This window comes from Mesoplodon mirus, assembly GCF_964341445.2.
Source record: "Mesoplodon mirus genome assembly, chromosome: 7".
Taxonomy (NCBI): Eukaryota; Metazoa; Chordata; class Mammalia; order Artiodactyla; family Ziphiidae; genus Mesoplodon; species Mesoplodon mirus.
Genome location: NC_138983.1, coordinates 23,246,978 through 23,266,249, shown reverse-complemented (window position 1 = coordinate 23,266,249; position 19,272 = coordinate 23,246,978). Strand labels below are relative to the sequence as shown.

General features: G+C 39.7%; 1 protein-coding gene across 4 annotated transcripts in view; it reads right to left on the bottom strand.

Moving 5' to 3' along the window:
• Positions 1-4,336: 4,336 nt before the first annotated feature.
• TRAF6 (TNF receptor associated factor 6) overlaps positions 4,337-19,272 on the bottom strand; it is a 27,844-nt gene continuing 12,908 nt past the window's right edge. For all 4 annotated transcript variants that reach the window (XM_082626703.1, XM_082626704.1, XM_082626705.1 and 1 more), the window contains 2 exons: positions 9,843-9,920; positions 4,337-8,498 (listed from right to left, as the gene is read on the bottom strand). In XM_082626703.1, coding sequence (XP_082482829.1) covers positions 7,629-8,498; positions 9,843-9,920 — 948 coding nt within the window. In that variant the 3' untranslated portion in view covers positions 4,337-7,628. The remainder of the gene's footprint in view (positions 8,499-9,842; positions 9,921-19,272) is intronic.

Here is a 19,272-nt window from a genome sequence, read left to right as displayed (position 1 = left end):
AGGCTGAGAGGAGAGGGAGGCAGGAGCATCAGGGCCAGGCCCTGAGAGGCGAGGCTGCAGGGTTGGGGTGGATGGAACAAGAGCAAGGCACAGGCTGGAAGGCCCCGCTAACCCCAGTGGACACGTGTGTGCGTGTGCATGTGCGTGTGTGAATGAATTTGGCCTCTAGCCTTCTGGGCTATTTAAAACCCTCAGATCTTGACTCATGAGGCAAGCTGCATTCTGTTAAAGTCGTTTGTGTTCTGGGGGCTACATTTTAAAAGTGAAGAAAGAACAGAAAATGTCAGACCGGATCAGGTGTAGTAAAAGCAAGTGTTTCAGAAACCTTTCATGTCAGGTGAGTTGGTGTACATATTATTTATTCATTTATCTCTATCTAATTTACTGTGGGTAGTGAGAAAAAAAAAGATTGCAAAACTGATCCTAAAAGCATTAATAAACAGTCGATTTCTGTTCTATCGGTCTAGTTGTATTCAATAAACCTGCCTTCTTTCCTCTCCTTTCACAATGGCTCCAAAGGAATTTCAGATTAGATTGGAAAAAATTTTACTTTCAGGTTCCTAACTAGTCTAAAGGGAACGACTGGTTACCATCTTTAAGCACTTTTGGTGGGGCTTCATCTACTTTAGACACCTCAAGAGAAATGAGCAGCCGGGGGGAAGGAACCTGGGATTGAGACAAAGAGGCCAGACGTCCTCAGATAGAAGCTCACTATTTTTTTTTTTTTTTTTTTTTTTGCGGTACACGGGCCTCTCACTGCTGTGGCCTCTCCTGTTGCGGAGCACAGGCTCCGGACACGCAGGCTCAGCGGCCATGGCTCACGGGCCCAGGCGCTCCGCGGCATGTGGGATCCTCCCGGACTGGGGCACGAACCCGTGTCCCCTGCATCGGCAGGCGGACTCTCAACCACTGCGCCACCAGGGAAGCCCAGAAGCTATTTTTAAATCAACCCCTGCCTGCCAGTCAGGATAGAGCAGCCAGTAGGAAGGTGGGGTAAGGAGGGGAAGGATGATTTTTCAGGAGTTTGAGATCTACTTTTCAGCGCAGTTTTATTATTTATCTTTCAGCAGTATAAATTCTGTGAAGATCAGACTTGCTGACCCACTTTTGGATTAAAATGTACAAATCCCTACCCAGACCAAGCAAACATTTTGTGATTATGACTCATTTTCTGCCAACGCTACAACTGTCACTTTATAAAGTAATCCTATTCCTGCTGGTCCCTTAATTACAAAAGTTAATTTTGAAAACGTGACAACAGCGTAACAGACACCCGTAAGAATGGACTAGAAGTAAGACGTGTTGTTAAACACAAATGAAGACCACACTTGAAAACTCCCTGAGCAGACACAACCGGTTTGGTCATATAAGAAAAGCTTAATTTAGCTTATTTTGCAAGACAAGCAAGGCTAACTTGACCTGAGTCATTTCTTGCTTATGCCTCTGAAAATCATAAGCAAAACTTAAATTGTTCCCCCAAATTGATATGAAGTAACCACTAACCAATTTCCTTTCATTTAAGAAAATTCTAATATTGTAACCAATGACTGTGAAGAATAAGCATTATCTCCACGCTAGATAAGCTGCATTATAACAATAGACAGGAGGGGTTAGGTGTGTCAGTCTGGCATTTGTTTTCATCTAAATTAATATTCAGCAAGATCCCAATCAAGGAGCACTGTTTTGGTCGTATCTTTGCAACCACTACTAAGATGCTATCTACGGTAAAAACTCTAGGTGCCTTTGGAGATAAACGTGAATCTACGTTCATCACCTGGGCTTAGAAAGAACAGAGCACACTCATGTGCTAAATGGAGAACACAGACCCTGCTTAGCCCTTGGCCGACCCTGTAATTTCATCGCATCGACCTGATGGAGACCACCTGAGGCCGGGCTGGCAGGAGCAGGGCTGGTGCTGTGTGTGGTGTGGGTTGATGCTCGGGGAGCAGAGGAGGGTGTGGCAGTGAATCGGGACGACTGCGTTAAGCCCGGCCCTTCCACACAACCTGTTCTTAAACTGAACACTGATTTTCTATCTTTCTGTGTTGAATGTCTGCCTCCTCCCATCTTTGTATTCACCAACCCCCACACACACAAAACACATTATTTTCAGAGTTCAGATGGATTAGGAAAACACTCACAAATTCTGTGGCAATAGTAAGTTCTAAGCAACAGCTGGTTTTTGATAAGACACTTTGACCATTTCCCATGATTCAATTTTTCAAAAGTCAGAGTTCATTCCGTAGCTTGTCATACAGTTAGAGAATTATGAGAGCCTCCCAGGATTCACAGTGTATTTTTTCTTTCTTTTTTTTTTTTTAAGTAAAGTGTCTTTCTTAATAGATCCAAGCATTAATAAATGTTACCCATTACTTAATAATATCTAAATTTCAAATTCTAGTCCCCACTTTACAAGTAGATAAATGGACACAAAGAGAAGTGATTTGCCTGTGGTCAGTCAGGAATAAAATCTAAATCTCTTAGCTCCTAATTTACTGGTTTATACGCTAAATTATCCTGCCTCTTCAAGCCCTCTGGGAACATAATCCTGGAACGCTGTATAAGCAAAATGGGTCCAAAATTGCACTCTCACCAGAGAAATTAATTGGATAATTAATCAAGTGTGGAAATAACATTAGAATATTCTGTATAATTGATCAAGGACTTTCAAATAATTCTATTATAAAAACATCCCTTCAGGCAAAATAAATAAGATTGAAATTCAGCATGACAGATTTACAAGTTTAAAACTAGCTTAAAGTAAGGACTACAATTTTAGCTATAAAGCAAATGTCATGTTTCCCCGAGGAGCTTAAGACAACTCAATTAAAGGTGTTCAATTATCTTAGCAGTGAGATTTTTAAAGAGAAACCAACCTTAAGAAGTCTCATTAAAAGGAGCATCTCTGAAGTGATAAGGCAAATGTAACAAAATGCTATTTGTGGATTCTAGGTGGTAGATGGCCACTGTACAATTCTTGCAACAATTCTGCATGTTTGGAAAATTTCATAATAAAGTGCTGGGGGAAAAAAGCAAAATAAAAGTAACATTTATTTCTTATCACCGAAAACTCACATGACAAATAACCTGCCAAAAAGTGGTGCACCTCAACCAGTATTTTCACTAAATGTTCATTGTTAATATTTGAGTGTGTGCTGTGTACCAGGCACTGTGCTAAGTCTGGGGTTTCAGCTATGGACGGAACCTTGCCCCTGCTGCTCAGTTGATGCTCCCCTCAGGGCCACTGATAGCATCTCTTCCTTGGAATACAGAAATCCATCTGCCCTCCTTCCCAGTGGCTTTCTATTTAGCTTTTATCCTGAAATCTATCTGGGAGAAAGCTGGGATAAATGCAATTCGTCAGCAGAGACAGGGAAGCTCTATCAAGAGGAGGTTCTCCCTTTGAGAGACCACATCTTAGCGAAGCAACTGGGCATCTCCTTGCAGGTGTTTGCCTTTGACTAAAAGTGAGGGCTGTGATTGAACATCATGATCTGCAGAGATGCATCTGATTTGATTTCATCAGATCACCTTTTTGGATACTAGGAATTTGGAAGTGCCAACTCCATTCTACAGACTCTACAATAGCAACTGTGAAACTAACTACAATTTATCATATATATGCACCCGGGAATTTTTTTTAAAAATGTATTTCAAAGGAAAACACAAATGACTATTTATTGTCCCTTTTTCATTTCCTCAAGGCACTGCACTGCTTAGGTTCTATGAACTAGGCATCACCAAAAACACCTGATGGTATTTCTCATAAAACAGTGAGTAGAATTTAACTGAGGCAAAACAAGAACAGCAGTGACTGAATTAACGAAAGCTATTTCAAAGCCTGAAGTTAGAAAAACCTCTCTAATAATTAAAAATGGTTTCTGGTCACCAGAGACTTGAGGATTCCCTGGATAAAGGAATGACAAGCAACTGCTCCTTTTTGATGAGAACGTACTCTAACTGCATAATTCATAAACATGCTCTTAGTTTATCTAAGACTTATGGTCTTAAAAACAGCAATGGGGGACAATTTTATAATTTTATACCTGCCACAAAAACTAATTGCTAGAGATCATTCAACATCTCTATGTTGTTAGTCCAACTTTAGGGGAAAAAACCCTCAATTTTCATCCTATTTCACTTTTTTCTATTCTACTTTTATTCCCCCCAATAAAAGTTTAATCATTTTGTAGTATAGTCAGAAACTGTCATTGCTGCAACCGCTAACGGACAGTAAAAAACTACCAAACTACCACAACATCCTGACTTTGTTTTCCAATAACAAAGGGTATGACCCGCAGCAAGTTTCATCCAACACTGGGTTGGACACCTCTGGGAAAAGAAAAAACAATTTATTTTTAATTTAACAATGTCTAAAAGCAATGTCCAAAGATAAATGTTAAAAGGTTAATAAAACATAAATACACAGCTCAAATACTTGTTAGCCAACTGGGTGAAACCAGCATGTTTCAGAGTGGGGCAGGAGGTTTGAAAAATGAACAGGAGAGCCACTTTCCAGCTAAGAGTGGATTCTGAGTTGAAGTCACCAAAAGTTTCTATGTGGATAGTTTGACCATTACTTTTATTCTATATTCACAATGAACGACCAGTATAAAATAAGTGGCAGGTTTATTACAAAATGCCAAATGTTGGGGGTTAAAAAAATTGTTCAAATTAAAAGGAGACCCTAAATTGATACTAAATTGAAGTATTATGTCGGCAAAAAAAAGTAAGTTAAAGCAATTTTTCTACTGGCAAAATCCTCTTGTAGATATTGCCAACTTTCTGCTGGCTAGCACTTCATTTCTTAAAACAGAATTTTATGGTTGACATGGACCTCAGAAACAGCTAATCCAACTCCTTCAGGGAAACCTGAAGCTAAAAGTTGAAGTGAGGCAGAAAACTGTTTTTGTTTGGATTAAGGCTCCCAAGTTAGTAGAAAAAAATAACATAACCAAAGCAGGAAATGGCTCGCCTCAGTACCTAATGCACAGCCAAGCTTTTAATAGAAATTTGACCAGGAAGCTTTTAAATACTATTTCCTTCTCTGTGAGGGTTGAATGTTTTGTGGCAACATTTTTTTCTCCGAGAAAAGGACATGTTTATTGTAAAAAAATATAAAACATGTAAGAAAGCACAAAGAAGAAAATAAGTCATCAAAAAGAGTTCAGTATATTTCCTTCAGGCTTTTTTTTTTCTATACAAGAGTAACTGCCATTTATTTTTTACACGGAACTGGACAGCTATTTATTTTTGGAAAACCATCACAGGAACAGTAGCAGCGGTGCCGGGCTCCTCACCTAGAGGGCCGTGCTGCAGTGATCCTCGGGAGCTGGCTGGAGAGCTCAGGGGCCACGGAGCACAAACTGCCAGCAAGCAAACTGTGAGCTAGTGACAGGTAGCTGCCGCTGATGGTGGCACTGGGAACAGGGTCCCTGTATGACCTTTTTTCCCCCCACTTTATAGAATAAACCCACCAGAGCAGGTGCCTGGATGTGGGGTAGGTAAGGAGAGTAGAAAGAAAAGTAAAGGGAAAGGTCAGAGTGCAACTTGTTGGGTCTGCCCGGAACCGAGACCATTCCTTTGCACGGTCTCTTGGGTTCCTCTTGAAATGAAGGCTGATCCTGAACACCGGTCAGGGGCTCTGATTTGGCCTCTCTGGAGTTGCAGGACTACCTCAGACAACTTTAAACAATCTCGTGTAAACATCATGGTGTATGGCTCCTCTCAGATTCTTCATAAGAGCCTGTACTAGTTGTGGGACTCCCTGAGAACTACATTTCACCATAATCTTTAGTGTCTATAAGCTTTTAACAAATATCTAGTGGCACAAAACCCATCTCTCCCTGTTAGGAACTGGCCACTTCAATACATTCGACATGATCCTCCTCAGGTATGAACTGTTGGACTAAAGCTACCCACTCCAGCCAAGTCCTGATATAATCACTATGACTTCCAACCTTGGTTTGGTGACCTCTCAGGTACACCAATCATCTCCCAAGTATTAAGAAATTCTGCATTTAGGACAACAATTTTCTTCCATTAATTGAACTAAACCAGAAGGTGTTCAAAAGAGCTGAAAATTTCTGGCTCAAATAGCTTTTCTCACCACCAATGAGCTGCCCTATTGGTTGACTAGTTGAGCCATTTTAAATTTTTGTTGGTGATTATGTGTGTGCATCTCCTTGTCCTACAACCATTAGGCAACAGAGAACATAGGTAGGGCTGTGGAATTCACTCTGCCTGGAATAGACAAAAGGGATTTATAGCATAACACCCAGCAGCTGGTTTCCACATGGTTCTCAGAGTTCTAAACTCTGGACAAGATGCTACTTTGTAGTCTCAAGGAAGTAAGTAAGCAAGGTACAATGAAACAAGAATTATTCAACAAACAACACATCCACACTTAGTAAGGTTATATTTAGGGTTTAAACTAGTCCCTGAATATCCTTAATAACACCCTGTAGGCGGAAAAAACAGGGTTAATGAGAACTTAAACTTTCCAAGGATTATGGTTCAAATCCTCTGAAATCTATAGGAGGTCAAATAAAATGAGAACTCAAGAGTAATAATTCTTCTTGCTGGCACCAGCACGAGGCGGTAGTGATTCTCAAGTTTAATATATTGCATCTAACACTGTAAGAATACGTGGAAGTTTTATGGAACGTCCATTATTATTAAAAGGTTTGAGCTTTACTACTCCAACCCTGGGTTTGACAATAAACCCCCCTGGAGCAAGAGCCCATGAAAATAAAACAAAGAGGGCTTCCCTGGTGGTGCAGTGGTTGAGAGTCCACCTGCCGATGCAGGGGACACGGGTTCGTGCCCCGGTCCGGGAAGATCCCACATGCCGCGGGGCGGCTGGGCCCGTGAGCCATGGCCGCTGAGCCTGCACGTCCAGAGCCTGTGCTCCACAATGGGAGAGGCCACAGCAGTGAGAGGCCCGCATACGGCAAAAAAAAAAAAAAAAAAAAAAAGAGATATCCTACTAGACAAACAACTGCTGCAGTAGGCCACAGGCACTTTGAGTGTAACAATTTTTAAAAGGCATGGAACACGTACGTTCCCGAGAAAACTGCTTCAGATATATATATATTTTTTTACTATAATTCAAAAGTTAGATGGGAGTATTTTTAGGTGACTAAGGAGTTCTATACAGGACAAAAAAATGGAAGAAGTGGGGGAATTTTAGGTTCTTCAACTAATAAGCATCTAGTCATATTGGTGAAATCATTTTTAAGTAGGTTAGCTGGCTAGTCACTCATCTTGTAAGTTTTTTTCTTTCGACTTTTTTTTTTTCTTTTGCGGTATGCGGGCCTCTCACTGTTGCGGCCTCTCCCGTTGCGGAGCACAGGCTCCGGACGCGCAGGCTCAGCGGCCATGGCTCATGGGCCCAGCCGCTCCGCGGCATGTGGGATCCTCCCAGACCGGATTCTCAACCACCGCGCCACCAGGGAAGCCCTGCTTCAGATATTTTTAACAGGAAAGTGGCAAGTGACCTCTCTAACCACGTTCACTGGTGGGTATATCTTCCCCATTGCTTTTTAGTTTGTATGTTATTGAAAACAGGGCAGGTTTTCTCCAGATGTTTTTTCTGTTGTTTTGTTTCTTAAACAAATGAGGGGATGCTATATCCCCAAGTCAGTACTTCGTGGCTGAAAACCCTCCCTCCGAAGACTGCCCACGTCGAAGCGGGTGGAGACCTCACAGCGTACTAATAACGTGTCGTCCTTGATGAAGGTTCTTTGTCTTAAGGCTTCCAGATGCATAAAAGTCACATAGCCAAACCCTTTGGGGTTCCGTGGGATTGTGGGTCTCTGGAAGGCAAGCAGCTCTGGTTTGGCATCCATTATCTCTTCATGGTTTTGCCTTACAGGTGCTTCAGACTGATCAAGGATGGTAAGGCGTATCGTACCCTGGAAGGGCCAAGGGAGGTGGCTGTCATACTCTCCTTGCATCGTGTGGACAAAGAGGGATATGTAGTTGGCACAGCGCTGCGCAGTCGGTAGCTGCAGGTGCAGGCGCATGCACAGTTTGTAGCCGGGTTTGCCTGTGTAGAATCCGGGGCTGTGAATGACAACAGGTTTCTCCTCTTCTTGAGATTTCAAGTGCATCCCAAAATTGCCAATCTTCCAGATGTAAATTCCATTGCACTGCTGTGCTTCTATTTCAGCAACTTTGTCCTCAAGGGTTCGAATAGTTCGTTTTAGCTCATTTACATATGTGCTCTGAGTTTCCATTTTTGCAGTCAGCTCCCGGATTTGATGGTCTTGTCTTACAAGGCGACCCTCTAACTGTTGAATGGTTTCTTGGAAATTCTGGACCTCTGAGTGACACCCAGAGGAAACCCGGGGCAGAGAGGTAGAATCACATGGCAGCATGCCACGCTGAGGTGCGGGAGCTATCGCAAGGCTTAAAGTCTGAACAGCCTGGGCCATCATTCTCATGTGCGACTGGGTATCCTCTTGCAGGTGGCGTGCCAAGTGATTCCTCTGCATCTGAAAATCATGCACAGGCCTTAGGTTAGGAACAGAGACGTGAGCACCAGGAAAGGGACCTAGCCAAGCCAAATAAAAGGATTTTAAGTCATGTCATCACTTCCCTCAATCCCCTACAACTTTCTTTGACTTCATCAGATTCTCGATCCAGTAAGATGATCTTGCCTCCTAATTCCCTGAAAAACCGAGAGGCTATCTGCTGAATACTCATTCAGGGACTCAGAAAAAAACCTCCCTCCCACCTGTAAACGTATCAGGATCTATACTCGTCCTTCTTTTCTGATTCAGAGCTGACTCTCCTCTTGTCCTAGATTAATGCTTCACCTGGGCTCTAACTGGCATCTGCCCCTTTTCAACACCTCAGAGATTCTGCTTAGCTATCCCCTTTCTCCTTTATCTTCAAACATTCTCTCCTCTTAACCCTTCCCCTCAGAATAGAATTAGTAAAGTCTTTCCTGTTTAAAAAAAGGGGCAAACCTCTCTGTTGATCTTGTATCTCCCTCTAGCTAGTATCATTTTCTCCCTTCTCCTTTTATAACCAAGAGGAGTCCACCTGCACTGCCTGCCCCCAATCCCTCACTTATTTTTACAAATCTGTTGCAAAGTGGAATCTTCCCTGTCTTCATACTCTTCTAACATCATCAAGAATAGCCTGTTATATGAAAAAAAATCATATAACAATTTTTATTTTAAGGGTAATTCATGTATATTACAGAAAAATAGGAAGTGTAGATGATCAAAAAGGAAATAAGTTACCTATTATCTCACCTAACTACCATTAACATTTTGATACATTTCCTTTAAGTCTTTGTCTCTAGGCACACAAATACAGAATTTTCTCACAAAGTGTAACCATACTATACAGTATTTGCTCATTTTATTTTTTAAATTATTAAACACATACTTACTGTAAAAGAGTCAGATGAAAAGGCACAGTGGAAAAGCCGAAGTGTAATCGCACTCTCCAGAAAGATCAACTTATCATAAACAATGCTCCCTCTCAGACATTTGACACAACTGATCACAAGGTCTTGAAACTAATTTTGGAGATCATAACAATAACTTCTCCTTGTCTGTTTCATCAACGTCTGAGACTGTTCATTCATGGCTCCTTTCCTGTTCTACTTCTCTTTCCTGTACACGCTATATGATACCAATCACACCTCCCATTATCATCACCAACTACTTCCCAAAATTAATATTCTGAGTCCCACTTTCTTGGAGCTTAAGACCACATAAACAATGTGTGTTGGCCATCTCCAATCCCACTGGTATCCTCCACTACACTATATAACTTAATTTTCTTGATCTATATTCAAGAATTAAAAGAAAAAAAAACCTTACCTTTTCATGGCAACCAAAAGTACTGAATGTGCATGGAACTGGGGCTGTAGGACAGTCTAGATCATAATGATTAGGCATCTGAAAACCAAAACAAAGGTTGAAAAATGTTTTCCCCTGCATATCATAGTCCAGTTTGACAAGATCACACTTGAAGAGTTACACTTCATCTAAACAAAATCATATACTGTCTGTGGCTGATTTTGTTACAATGGCTGAGTGAATAGTTGCAACAGAAACCAGTTAGCCCACAAAGATTAAAATCATATTTACGGACATCCTCCAGCTGGATTTTAGCTTGGACAAACTACTCTCCCTGCCCCACTGTTGGTCCACCACTGGAAAGAATAATTAGGAACAATAAGATGTCACTGAAATATCTGCAGCTGAAGAATGAGATGATCAGATTGGCATCTGAAAAAGCCTGATTTAGTGTAAAATGATTGTGAGAGGAGCAGCTTGGTACCTGGGAGAACAGCTCTGTGGCTGACAGGGTCTTGGTGCTCGGGCCGGGTGTCAGGCCTGTGTCTCTGAGGTGGGAGAGCCAAGTTAAGGACACTGGTCCACCAGAGACCTCCTGGTTCCATGTCATATCAAACGGCGAAAGTTCTCCCAGGGATCTCCATCTGAATGCTAAGACCCAGCTCGACTCAACGACCAGCAAGCTACAGTGCTGGACACCCCATGACAAACAACTAGCAAGACAGAAACACAACCCCACCCATTAGCAGAGAGACTGCCTAAAATCATAAAAAGGTCACAGGCACCCCAAAACACACCCCTGGACGTGGTCCTGCCCACCAGAAAGACAAGATCTAGCCTCATCCACCAGAACACAGGCACCAGTCCCCTCCACCAGGAAGCCTACACAACCCACTGAACCAAGTTTAGCCACTGGGGACAGACACCAAAAACAACGAGAACTACAAACCTGCAGCCTTCAAAAAGGAGACCCCAAACACAGTTAGTTAAGCAAAATGAGAAGACAGAGAAACACACAGCAGATGAGGGAGCAAGGTAAAAACCCACCAGACCAAACAAATGAAGAGGAAATAGGCAGTCTACCTGAAAAAGAATTCAGAGTAATGATAGTAAACATGATCCAAAATCTTGGAAATAGAATGGAGAAAATACAAGAAACGTTTAACAAAGACCTGGAAGAACTAAACAGCAAACAAACAATGATGAACAACACAATAAATGAAATTAAAAATTCTCTAGAAGGAATCAATAGCAGAATAACTGAGGCAGAAGTACAGATAAGTGACCTGGAAGATAAAATAGTGGAAATAACTACTGCAGATCAGAATAAAGAAAAAGAATGAAAAGAATTGAGGACGGTCTTAGAGACCTCTGGGACAACATTAAACACACCAACATTCGAATTATAGGGGTCCCAGAAGCAGAGAAAGAAACAGGCACTGAGAAAATATTTGAAGAGATTATAGTTGAAAACTTCCCTAATATGGGAAAGGAAATAGTTAATCAAGTCCAGGAAGAGCAGAGAGTCCCATACAGGACAAATCCAAGGAGAAACACGCCAACACACATATTCATCAAACTATCAAAAGTTAAATACAAAGTAAAAATATTAAAAGCAGCAAGGGAAAAACAACAAATAACATACAAGGGAATCCCCATAAGGTTAACAGTTGATCTTTCAACAGAAACTCTGCAAGCCAGAAGGGAGTGGCAGGACATATTTGAAGTGATGAAAGGGAAAAACCTACAAACAAGATTACTCTACCCAGCAAGGATCCCATTCAGATTCGACAGAGATATTAAAACCTTTACAGACAAGCAAAAGCTAAGAGAATTCAGCACCATCAAACCAGCTTTACAGCAAATGTTAAAGGAACTTCTCTAGGCAGGAAACACAAGAGAAGGAAAAGACCTACAATAACAAACCCAAAACAATTAAGAAAATGGTAATAGGAACATACATATCGATAACTACCTTAAATGTAAATGGACTGAATACTCCAAGCAAAAGACACAGACTGGCTGTATGGATACAAAATGAAGACCTGTATATATGCTGTCTACAAGAGACCCACTTCAGACCTAGGGACACATACAGACTGAAAGTGAGGGGAGGGAGAAAGATATTCCATGCAAATGGAAATCAAAAGAAAGCTGGAGCAGCAATTCTCATATCAGAAAAAATAGACTTTAAAATAAAGACTGTTACAAGAGACAAAGAAGTACACTACATAATGATCAAGGGATCAATCCAAGAAGATATAACAACTGTAAAATTTATGCACCCAACACAGGACCACCTCAATACATAAGGCAAATGCTAACAACCATTAAAGAGGAAATTGGCAGTAACACAATCACAGTAGGGGACTTTAACACCCCACTTTCACCAATGGACAGATCATCCAAAATGAAAATAAATAAGGAAACACAAGCTTTAAATGATACGTTAAACAAGATGGACTTAATTGATATTTATAGGACATTCCATCCAAAAACAACAGAATACACTTTCTTCTCAAGTGCTCATGGAACATCCTCCAGGATAGATCATTATCTTGGGTCACAAATCAAGCCTTGGTAAATTTAAGAAAACTGAAATCATATCAAGTATCTTTTCCGACCACACACTATGAGACTAGATATCAATTACAGGAAAAAATCTGTAAAAAATACAAACACATGGAGGCTAAACAGTACACTACTTAATAACCAACAGATCACTGAAGAAATCAAAGAGGAAATCAAAAAATACCTAGAAACAAATGACAATGAAAACACAACGACCCAAAACCTATGGGATGCAGCAAAAGCAATTCTGAGAGGGAAGTTTAGAGCAATACAATCCTTCCTCAAGAAATATCTCAAATAAACAACCTAACCTTACACCTAAGGCAATTAGAGCAAGAAGAGCTCTAATTAGAGCAATTAGAGAAAGAAGAACAAAAAAACCCCAAAGTCAGCACAAGAAAAGAAATCATAAAGATGAGATCAGAAATAAATGAAAAAGAAATGAAGGAGACAATAGCAAAGATCAATAAAACTAAAAGCTGGTTCTTTGAGAAAATAAATGAAATTGATAAACCATTAGCCAGACTCATCAAGAAAAAAAGGGAGACAACTCAAATCAATAGAATTAGAAATGAAAAAGGAGAAGTAACAGCTGACACTGAAGAAATACAAAGAATCATGAGAGATTACTACAAGCAAGTATATGCCAATGAAATGGACAACCTGGAAGAAATGGACCAATTCTTAGAAAAGCACAACCTTCTGAGACTGAACCACGAAGAAATAGAAATTATAAACAGACCAATCACAAGCACTGAAATTGAGACTGTGATTAAAACTCTTCCAACAAACAAAAGCCCAGGACCAGATGGCTTCACGGGAGAATTCTATCAAACATTTAGAGAAGAGCTAACACCTATCCTTCTCAAACTCTTCCAAAATATAGCAGAGGGAGGAACACTCCCAATCTCATTCTGTGAGGCCACCATCACCCTGATACCAAAACCAGACAAAGATGTCACAAAGAAAGAAAACTACAGGCCAATATCACTGATGAACATAGATGCAAAAATCCTCAACAAAATACTAGCAAACAGAATCCAACAGCACATTAAAAGGATCATACACCATGATCAAGTGGGGTTTATCCCAGGAATGCAAGGATTCTTCAGTATACACAAATCAATGTGATAAACCATATTAACAAACGGAAGGATAAAAACCATATAATCATTTCAACAGATGTAGAAGAAGCTTGCGACAAAATTCAACACCCATTTATGATAAAAACCCTCCAGAAAGTAGGCACAGAGGGAACCTACCTCAACACTATAAAGGCCATATATGACAAACCCACAGCCAACATCATTCTCAATGGGGAAAAACTGAAACCACTCCCTCTAAGATCCAGAACAAGACAAGGTTGTCCATTCTCACCACTATTATTCAACACAGTTATGGAAGTTTTAGCCACAGCAATCAGAGAAGAAAAAGAAATAAGAGGAATCCAAATCGGAAAAGAAGAAGTAAAGCTGTCACTGTTTGCAGATGACATGATACTATACACAGAGAATCCTAAAGATGCTACCAGAAAACTACGAGAGCTAATCAATGAATTTGGTAAAGTAGCAGGATACAAAATTAATACACAGAAATGTCTTGCATTCCTATACACTAATGATGAAAAATCTGAAAGAGAAATTAAGGAAACACTCCCATTTACCACTGCAACAAAAAGAATAAAATACCTAGGAATAAACCTACCTAAGGAGACAAAAGACCTGTATGCAGAAAACTGTAAGACACTGATGAAAGAAATTAAAAATGATGTAAACAGATGGAGAGATATACCATGTTCTTGGATTGGAAGAATCAACATTGTGAAAATGACTCTACTACCCAAAGCAATCTACAGATTCAATGCAATCCCTATCAAACTACCAATGGCATTTTTCACAGAACTAGAACAAAAAATTTCACAATTTGTATGGATACACTAAAGACCCCAAAGAGCCAAAGTAATCTTGAGAAAGAAAATCGGAGCTGGAGGAATCAGGTTCCCTGACTTCAGACTATACTACAAAGCTACAGTAATCAAGACAGTATGGTACTGGCAGAAAAACAGAAATATACATCAGTGGAACAGGATCGAAAGCCTAGAGACAAAACCATGCACACATGGTCACCTTATTTTTGATAAAGGAGGCAAGAATACACAATGGAGAAAAAACAGCCTATTCAATAAGTGGTGCTGGGAAAACTGGACAGCTATATGTAAAAGAATGAAATTAGAACAGTCCCTAACGCCATACACAAAAATAAACTCAAAGTGGATTAAAGACCTAAATGTAAGGCCAGACACTATAAAACTTAGAGGAAAACACAGGAAGAACACTCTATGACATAAATCACAGCAAGATCCTTCTTGACCCACCTCCTAGAGAAATGGAAATAAAAACAAACAAATGGGACCTAATGAAACTTAAAAACTTTTGCACAGCAAAGGAAACCATAAACAAGATGAAAAGACAACCATCAGAATGGGAGAAAATATTTGCAAATGAAGCAACTGACAGAGGATTAATCTCCAAAATTTACAAGCAGCTCATGCAGCTCAATATCAAAGAAACAAACAACCCAATCCAAAAATGGGCAGAAGACCTAAATAGACATTTCTCCAAAGAAGATATACAGATTGCCAACACACGAAAGTATGCTCAACATCACTAATCATTAGAGAAATTCAAATCAAAACTACAATGAGGTATCATCTCACACCGTTCAGAATGGCCATCATCAAAAAATCTGGAAACGATAAATGCTGGAGAGGGTGTGGAGAAAAGGGAACCCTCTTGCACTGTTGGTGGGAATGTAAATTGATACAGCCACTATGGAGAACAGTATGGAGGTTCCTTAAAAAACTAAAAATAGAACTACCATACGACCCAGCAATCCCACTACTGGGCATATATCCTGAGAAAACCACAATTCAGAAAGACGCATGTACCACAATGTTCACTGCAGCTCTATTTACAATAGCCAGGATGTGGAAGCTACCTGTGTCCATTGACAGATGAATGGATAAAGAAGATGTGGCACATATATACAATGGAATATTACTCAGCCATAAAAAGAAAGAAAATTGAGTTATTTGTAGTGAGGTGGATGGGCCTAAGAGTCTGTCATACAGAGTGAAGTCAGAAAGTGAAAAACAAAAATACTGTAATGCTAACACATATATACATGGAGTTAAAAAAAAAAAAGGTTCTGAAGAACCTAGGGGCAGGACAGGAATAAAGATGCAGACACAGAGAATGGACTTGAGGACATGGGGAGGGGGAAGGGAAAGCTGGGACAAAGTGAGAGAGTAACATTGATGTATACACACTACCAGATAGCTAGTGGGAAGCAGCTGCATAGCACAGGGAGATGAGCTTGCTGCTTTGTGACCACCTAGAGGGGTGGTATAGGGAGGGTGGGAGGGAGACGCAAGAGGGAGGAGATATGGGGAGATATGTATATGTATAGCTGATTCACTTTGTTACAAAGCAGAAACTAACACACCATTGTAAAGCAATTATACTCCAATAAAGATGCTAAAAAGAAAAAAAAAGAAGAGCAGCTTCCAAGATCACTAGAGTCTGGTGGGTCTAGGAACATGAGTCCTGTTAGTTTTCAGAGTTAGATATTTGGGGAGCTTATCTCTCCAGTGTATGTCTTAAAAATTGAAATGCCTGAGGAGTGGGTTTGGACCCTTCAGTCCTCAGGGAGAAGCTCCAGGGTTTGAGTTCCTTCCTGCTTGTGGGTATATGGTGGGATTGTTTCCTAGCCTTTCCTACCCACTTTGATGTGATTTTCTTCTCATTTGCCTAATGTGTAGTTATTACTCAGCCAGCCTTTAGGTTTTTATAAGAGGAAGTTGTTCCGTGTGTAGCTGTAGACTCTTGGGAGGAGGTGAATTCACAGGCATCATATTGGGTTGGCCAAAAAGTTCGTTCGGGTTTTTCCAAACATTTTATGGAAAACCCGAATGAACTTTTTGGCCAATCCAATACATAGCTGTCTTGAACAGGAACTGCAATATGATGTTCTTAAGCAATTTTTTCTTCATTTTCAAATTAACTCCAGGTATCTAAGGGCCTCTTCAAAGCAATACCTGGCTGGATTTAGATTGGCTAATGCATATATATAAAAGTTGTTTTGCAGCTCTGTTAAGCTTATTTTATAATTTAGATTTAGCTGATTTAGACTGGCTTTGCATCAACATAAAATGTATTTTATCAACTTAAAAAAAATAATATTTACTTCCAAAAGTCACAAAGAAAGGAAATATCAACGTCTCATACCATGCCCCCAAATCACTCAAAATTCATTTCAAGAAAATGAATTTATTCCTATTGCCGGGGAACTGGCACCCTCTAGCGGCATTTTAAAGAAAAAGTACCTTCTGATGTCAACCATGACCCAACTAAGACTCTCACTGTGGTCCAGGCCACTGAATCCCTATTCAATAAACTGTACACATTAGAGCCACTGACTGCACCCTGTCTCTCCCTCATGACCACCTTTCATAAATCTTCTTACTTTTTGTTAACCTGCGCATGCTTTGACTACAATGGAGAGACACAGATATTAAAAGATATCTTAAGCACTTTAATGAAAGTTTTAAAGAAAGTCTCAGGCTTTGATTTGGGGACTCTAAAAAACATTCTTTAAGGTAAGATCCATTATGTAGAATCATGTTCTTTGAAAGTGGTACTAAATTTCCTTTAGAAATTTAGTTTAGCTGTAATCATAGATATTTCAAGCAGAAACAACATCAGAGACCATTTAATCCAGTCCTTCATTTCACATAATCTAGAATAGTGGTCAATAAAATTTTTTGTGAAGGGTCATATAGTAAATATTTTCAGCCTTGTAAGCCCTATGGACTCTGTCCCAAGTACTCAGCTCTACCATTGTGGCACAAAACCAGCCACATACAACACATGGGCATGGCTGTGTTCCAATAAAACTTATTTAAGAAAGCAGGCAGCAGCCAGATTTGGCTGGTGGGCTGGTTTGCTGATCCCTGATCTAGAATGTCCACTTTCTTGTCAGAGATCAGTGGGCAAGTTAGTGGCACAGTCAGGGTTAAAATCTAGGTTTTCTGACTCTAAACCTAGGGTTTTTTTCCTACATTAAGTTTTACTTTTGCTGGATTTTAGATGTGCTGTGTGGTTTCCTTTAAGTATTAAAACAGAGCAAAAAGAAAAACCCGGGAGGTGAGACTTCACAAGCAAAAAGTTACTTACACCTTCAAATTAAGGCCCTGTTGGAAAAAAAGCTAAAGGACTCTGTTAACAAATGAATGGAAAAGTTTAGTTGAGGGACAGGTTTTGCTTGTTCCTGCTTAGTAAGGTAATCAATTATGATCTCCGGGTTTGCAGATTTCATGAGTGTATAAATATTTAGTGACTAATATTCATATTTTGTGGGTAAACCCTCCAAATGTCAGAAGATAGCCATCAGATGGAATTTTCCTTTCTCTATTAATTAAAAAAATGAATAGTTTTCTAACATAACTACTACTTCTGATGATGCCCCATCAGTGGTCTACAGGCAACTGAACAGAGGGGCTACAGATCCTGGAAATCTCAAAATCTCCCAACATGCCTTGGGGACATGGCTACAAATAACATCCTGCTACTGAATAGACTTGTTTCCTTCTATTTCATTGTTTTTACTCTTTCAACTGGTTTCTGGATACCTAAGATCCTTATTTCACAGAGTCTAAAGATGTACTGATATTTCTTATAAAGTTTCTGGTGTTTAAGTGAGCATTTTAAATTATTTTTATCTAAAAATTACTTGGCTTTGGAACTTCTATGAATATACATAAACACAGGTATTATATTAATGACTTAGGAATTTTAAGTACTCAGGGCTGAGTATTTTGTTCTTTCTGAAATTATTCATTATATTAATTTATTTGAAAAAATTCAGTTTTCTTGAAATTGAAATATAGATTTACAACATTGTGTTAGTTTCAAGTACGTAGCAAAGTGATTCAGCTATGTATATATTTATATTTTTCAGATTACTTTCCATTATAGGTTGTTACAAGGTATTGAATATAGTTCCCTACTGTGCTATGTATATCCTTGTTGCTTATCTATTTTATGTATAGTAGTTGGTATCTGTTAATCTATACTAATTTATCCCTCCCCACTTCCCTTTCCCCTTTAGTAACTCTAAGTTTGTTTTCTATGTCTGTGAGTCTATTTGTTTTGTATATAAGATTCATTTGTATTTTTTAGATTCCATATATAAGTGGTAACATAAAGCAATTGTCTTTGACTTACTTCACTTAGTATAATATTCTCTAGGTCCATCCATGTTGCTGCAAATGGAAGTATTTCATTTTTTTATGGCTGAGTAATATTCTATTATCTATATATATCACATCTTCTTAAACCAATCGGTTGTTTCCAAGTCTTGGCTATTATAAATAATGCTGCTATGAACACTGGGGTGCATGTACCTTTTCTTTTGTCTTTTTTTTGGCCATGCCATGCAGCTTGCAGGATCTCAGTTCCCCGACGAGGAACTGAACCTGGGCCCTCGGCAGTGAAAGCGCAGAGTCCTAACCACCAGACCACCAGGGAATTCCCCGTGTACCTTCTCAAATTAAGAGTTTTCATCTTTTGGGGATATATGCCCATGAGTGAGATTGCTGGATCATATGGTAGTTCTATTTTTAGTTTCTTAAGGAAACTCCATACTGTTTTCCATAGTGGCTGCACCAATTTACATTCCCACCAACAGTGAAGGAGGGTTCTCTTTTCCCCACACCCTCTCCAGAATGTTATTTGTAGACTTTTTGATGCTAGTGTGTGAGGTGATACCTCATTGTGATTCTGATTTGCATTTAAAATTCACAGTTTTAATTCTTCTTCAA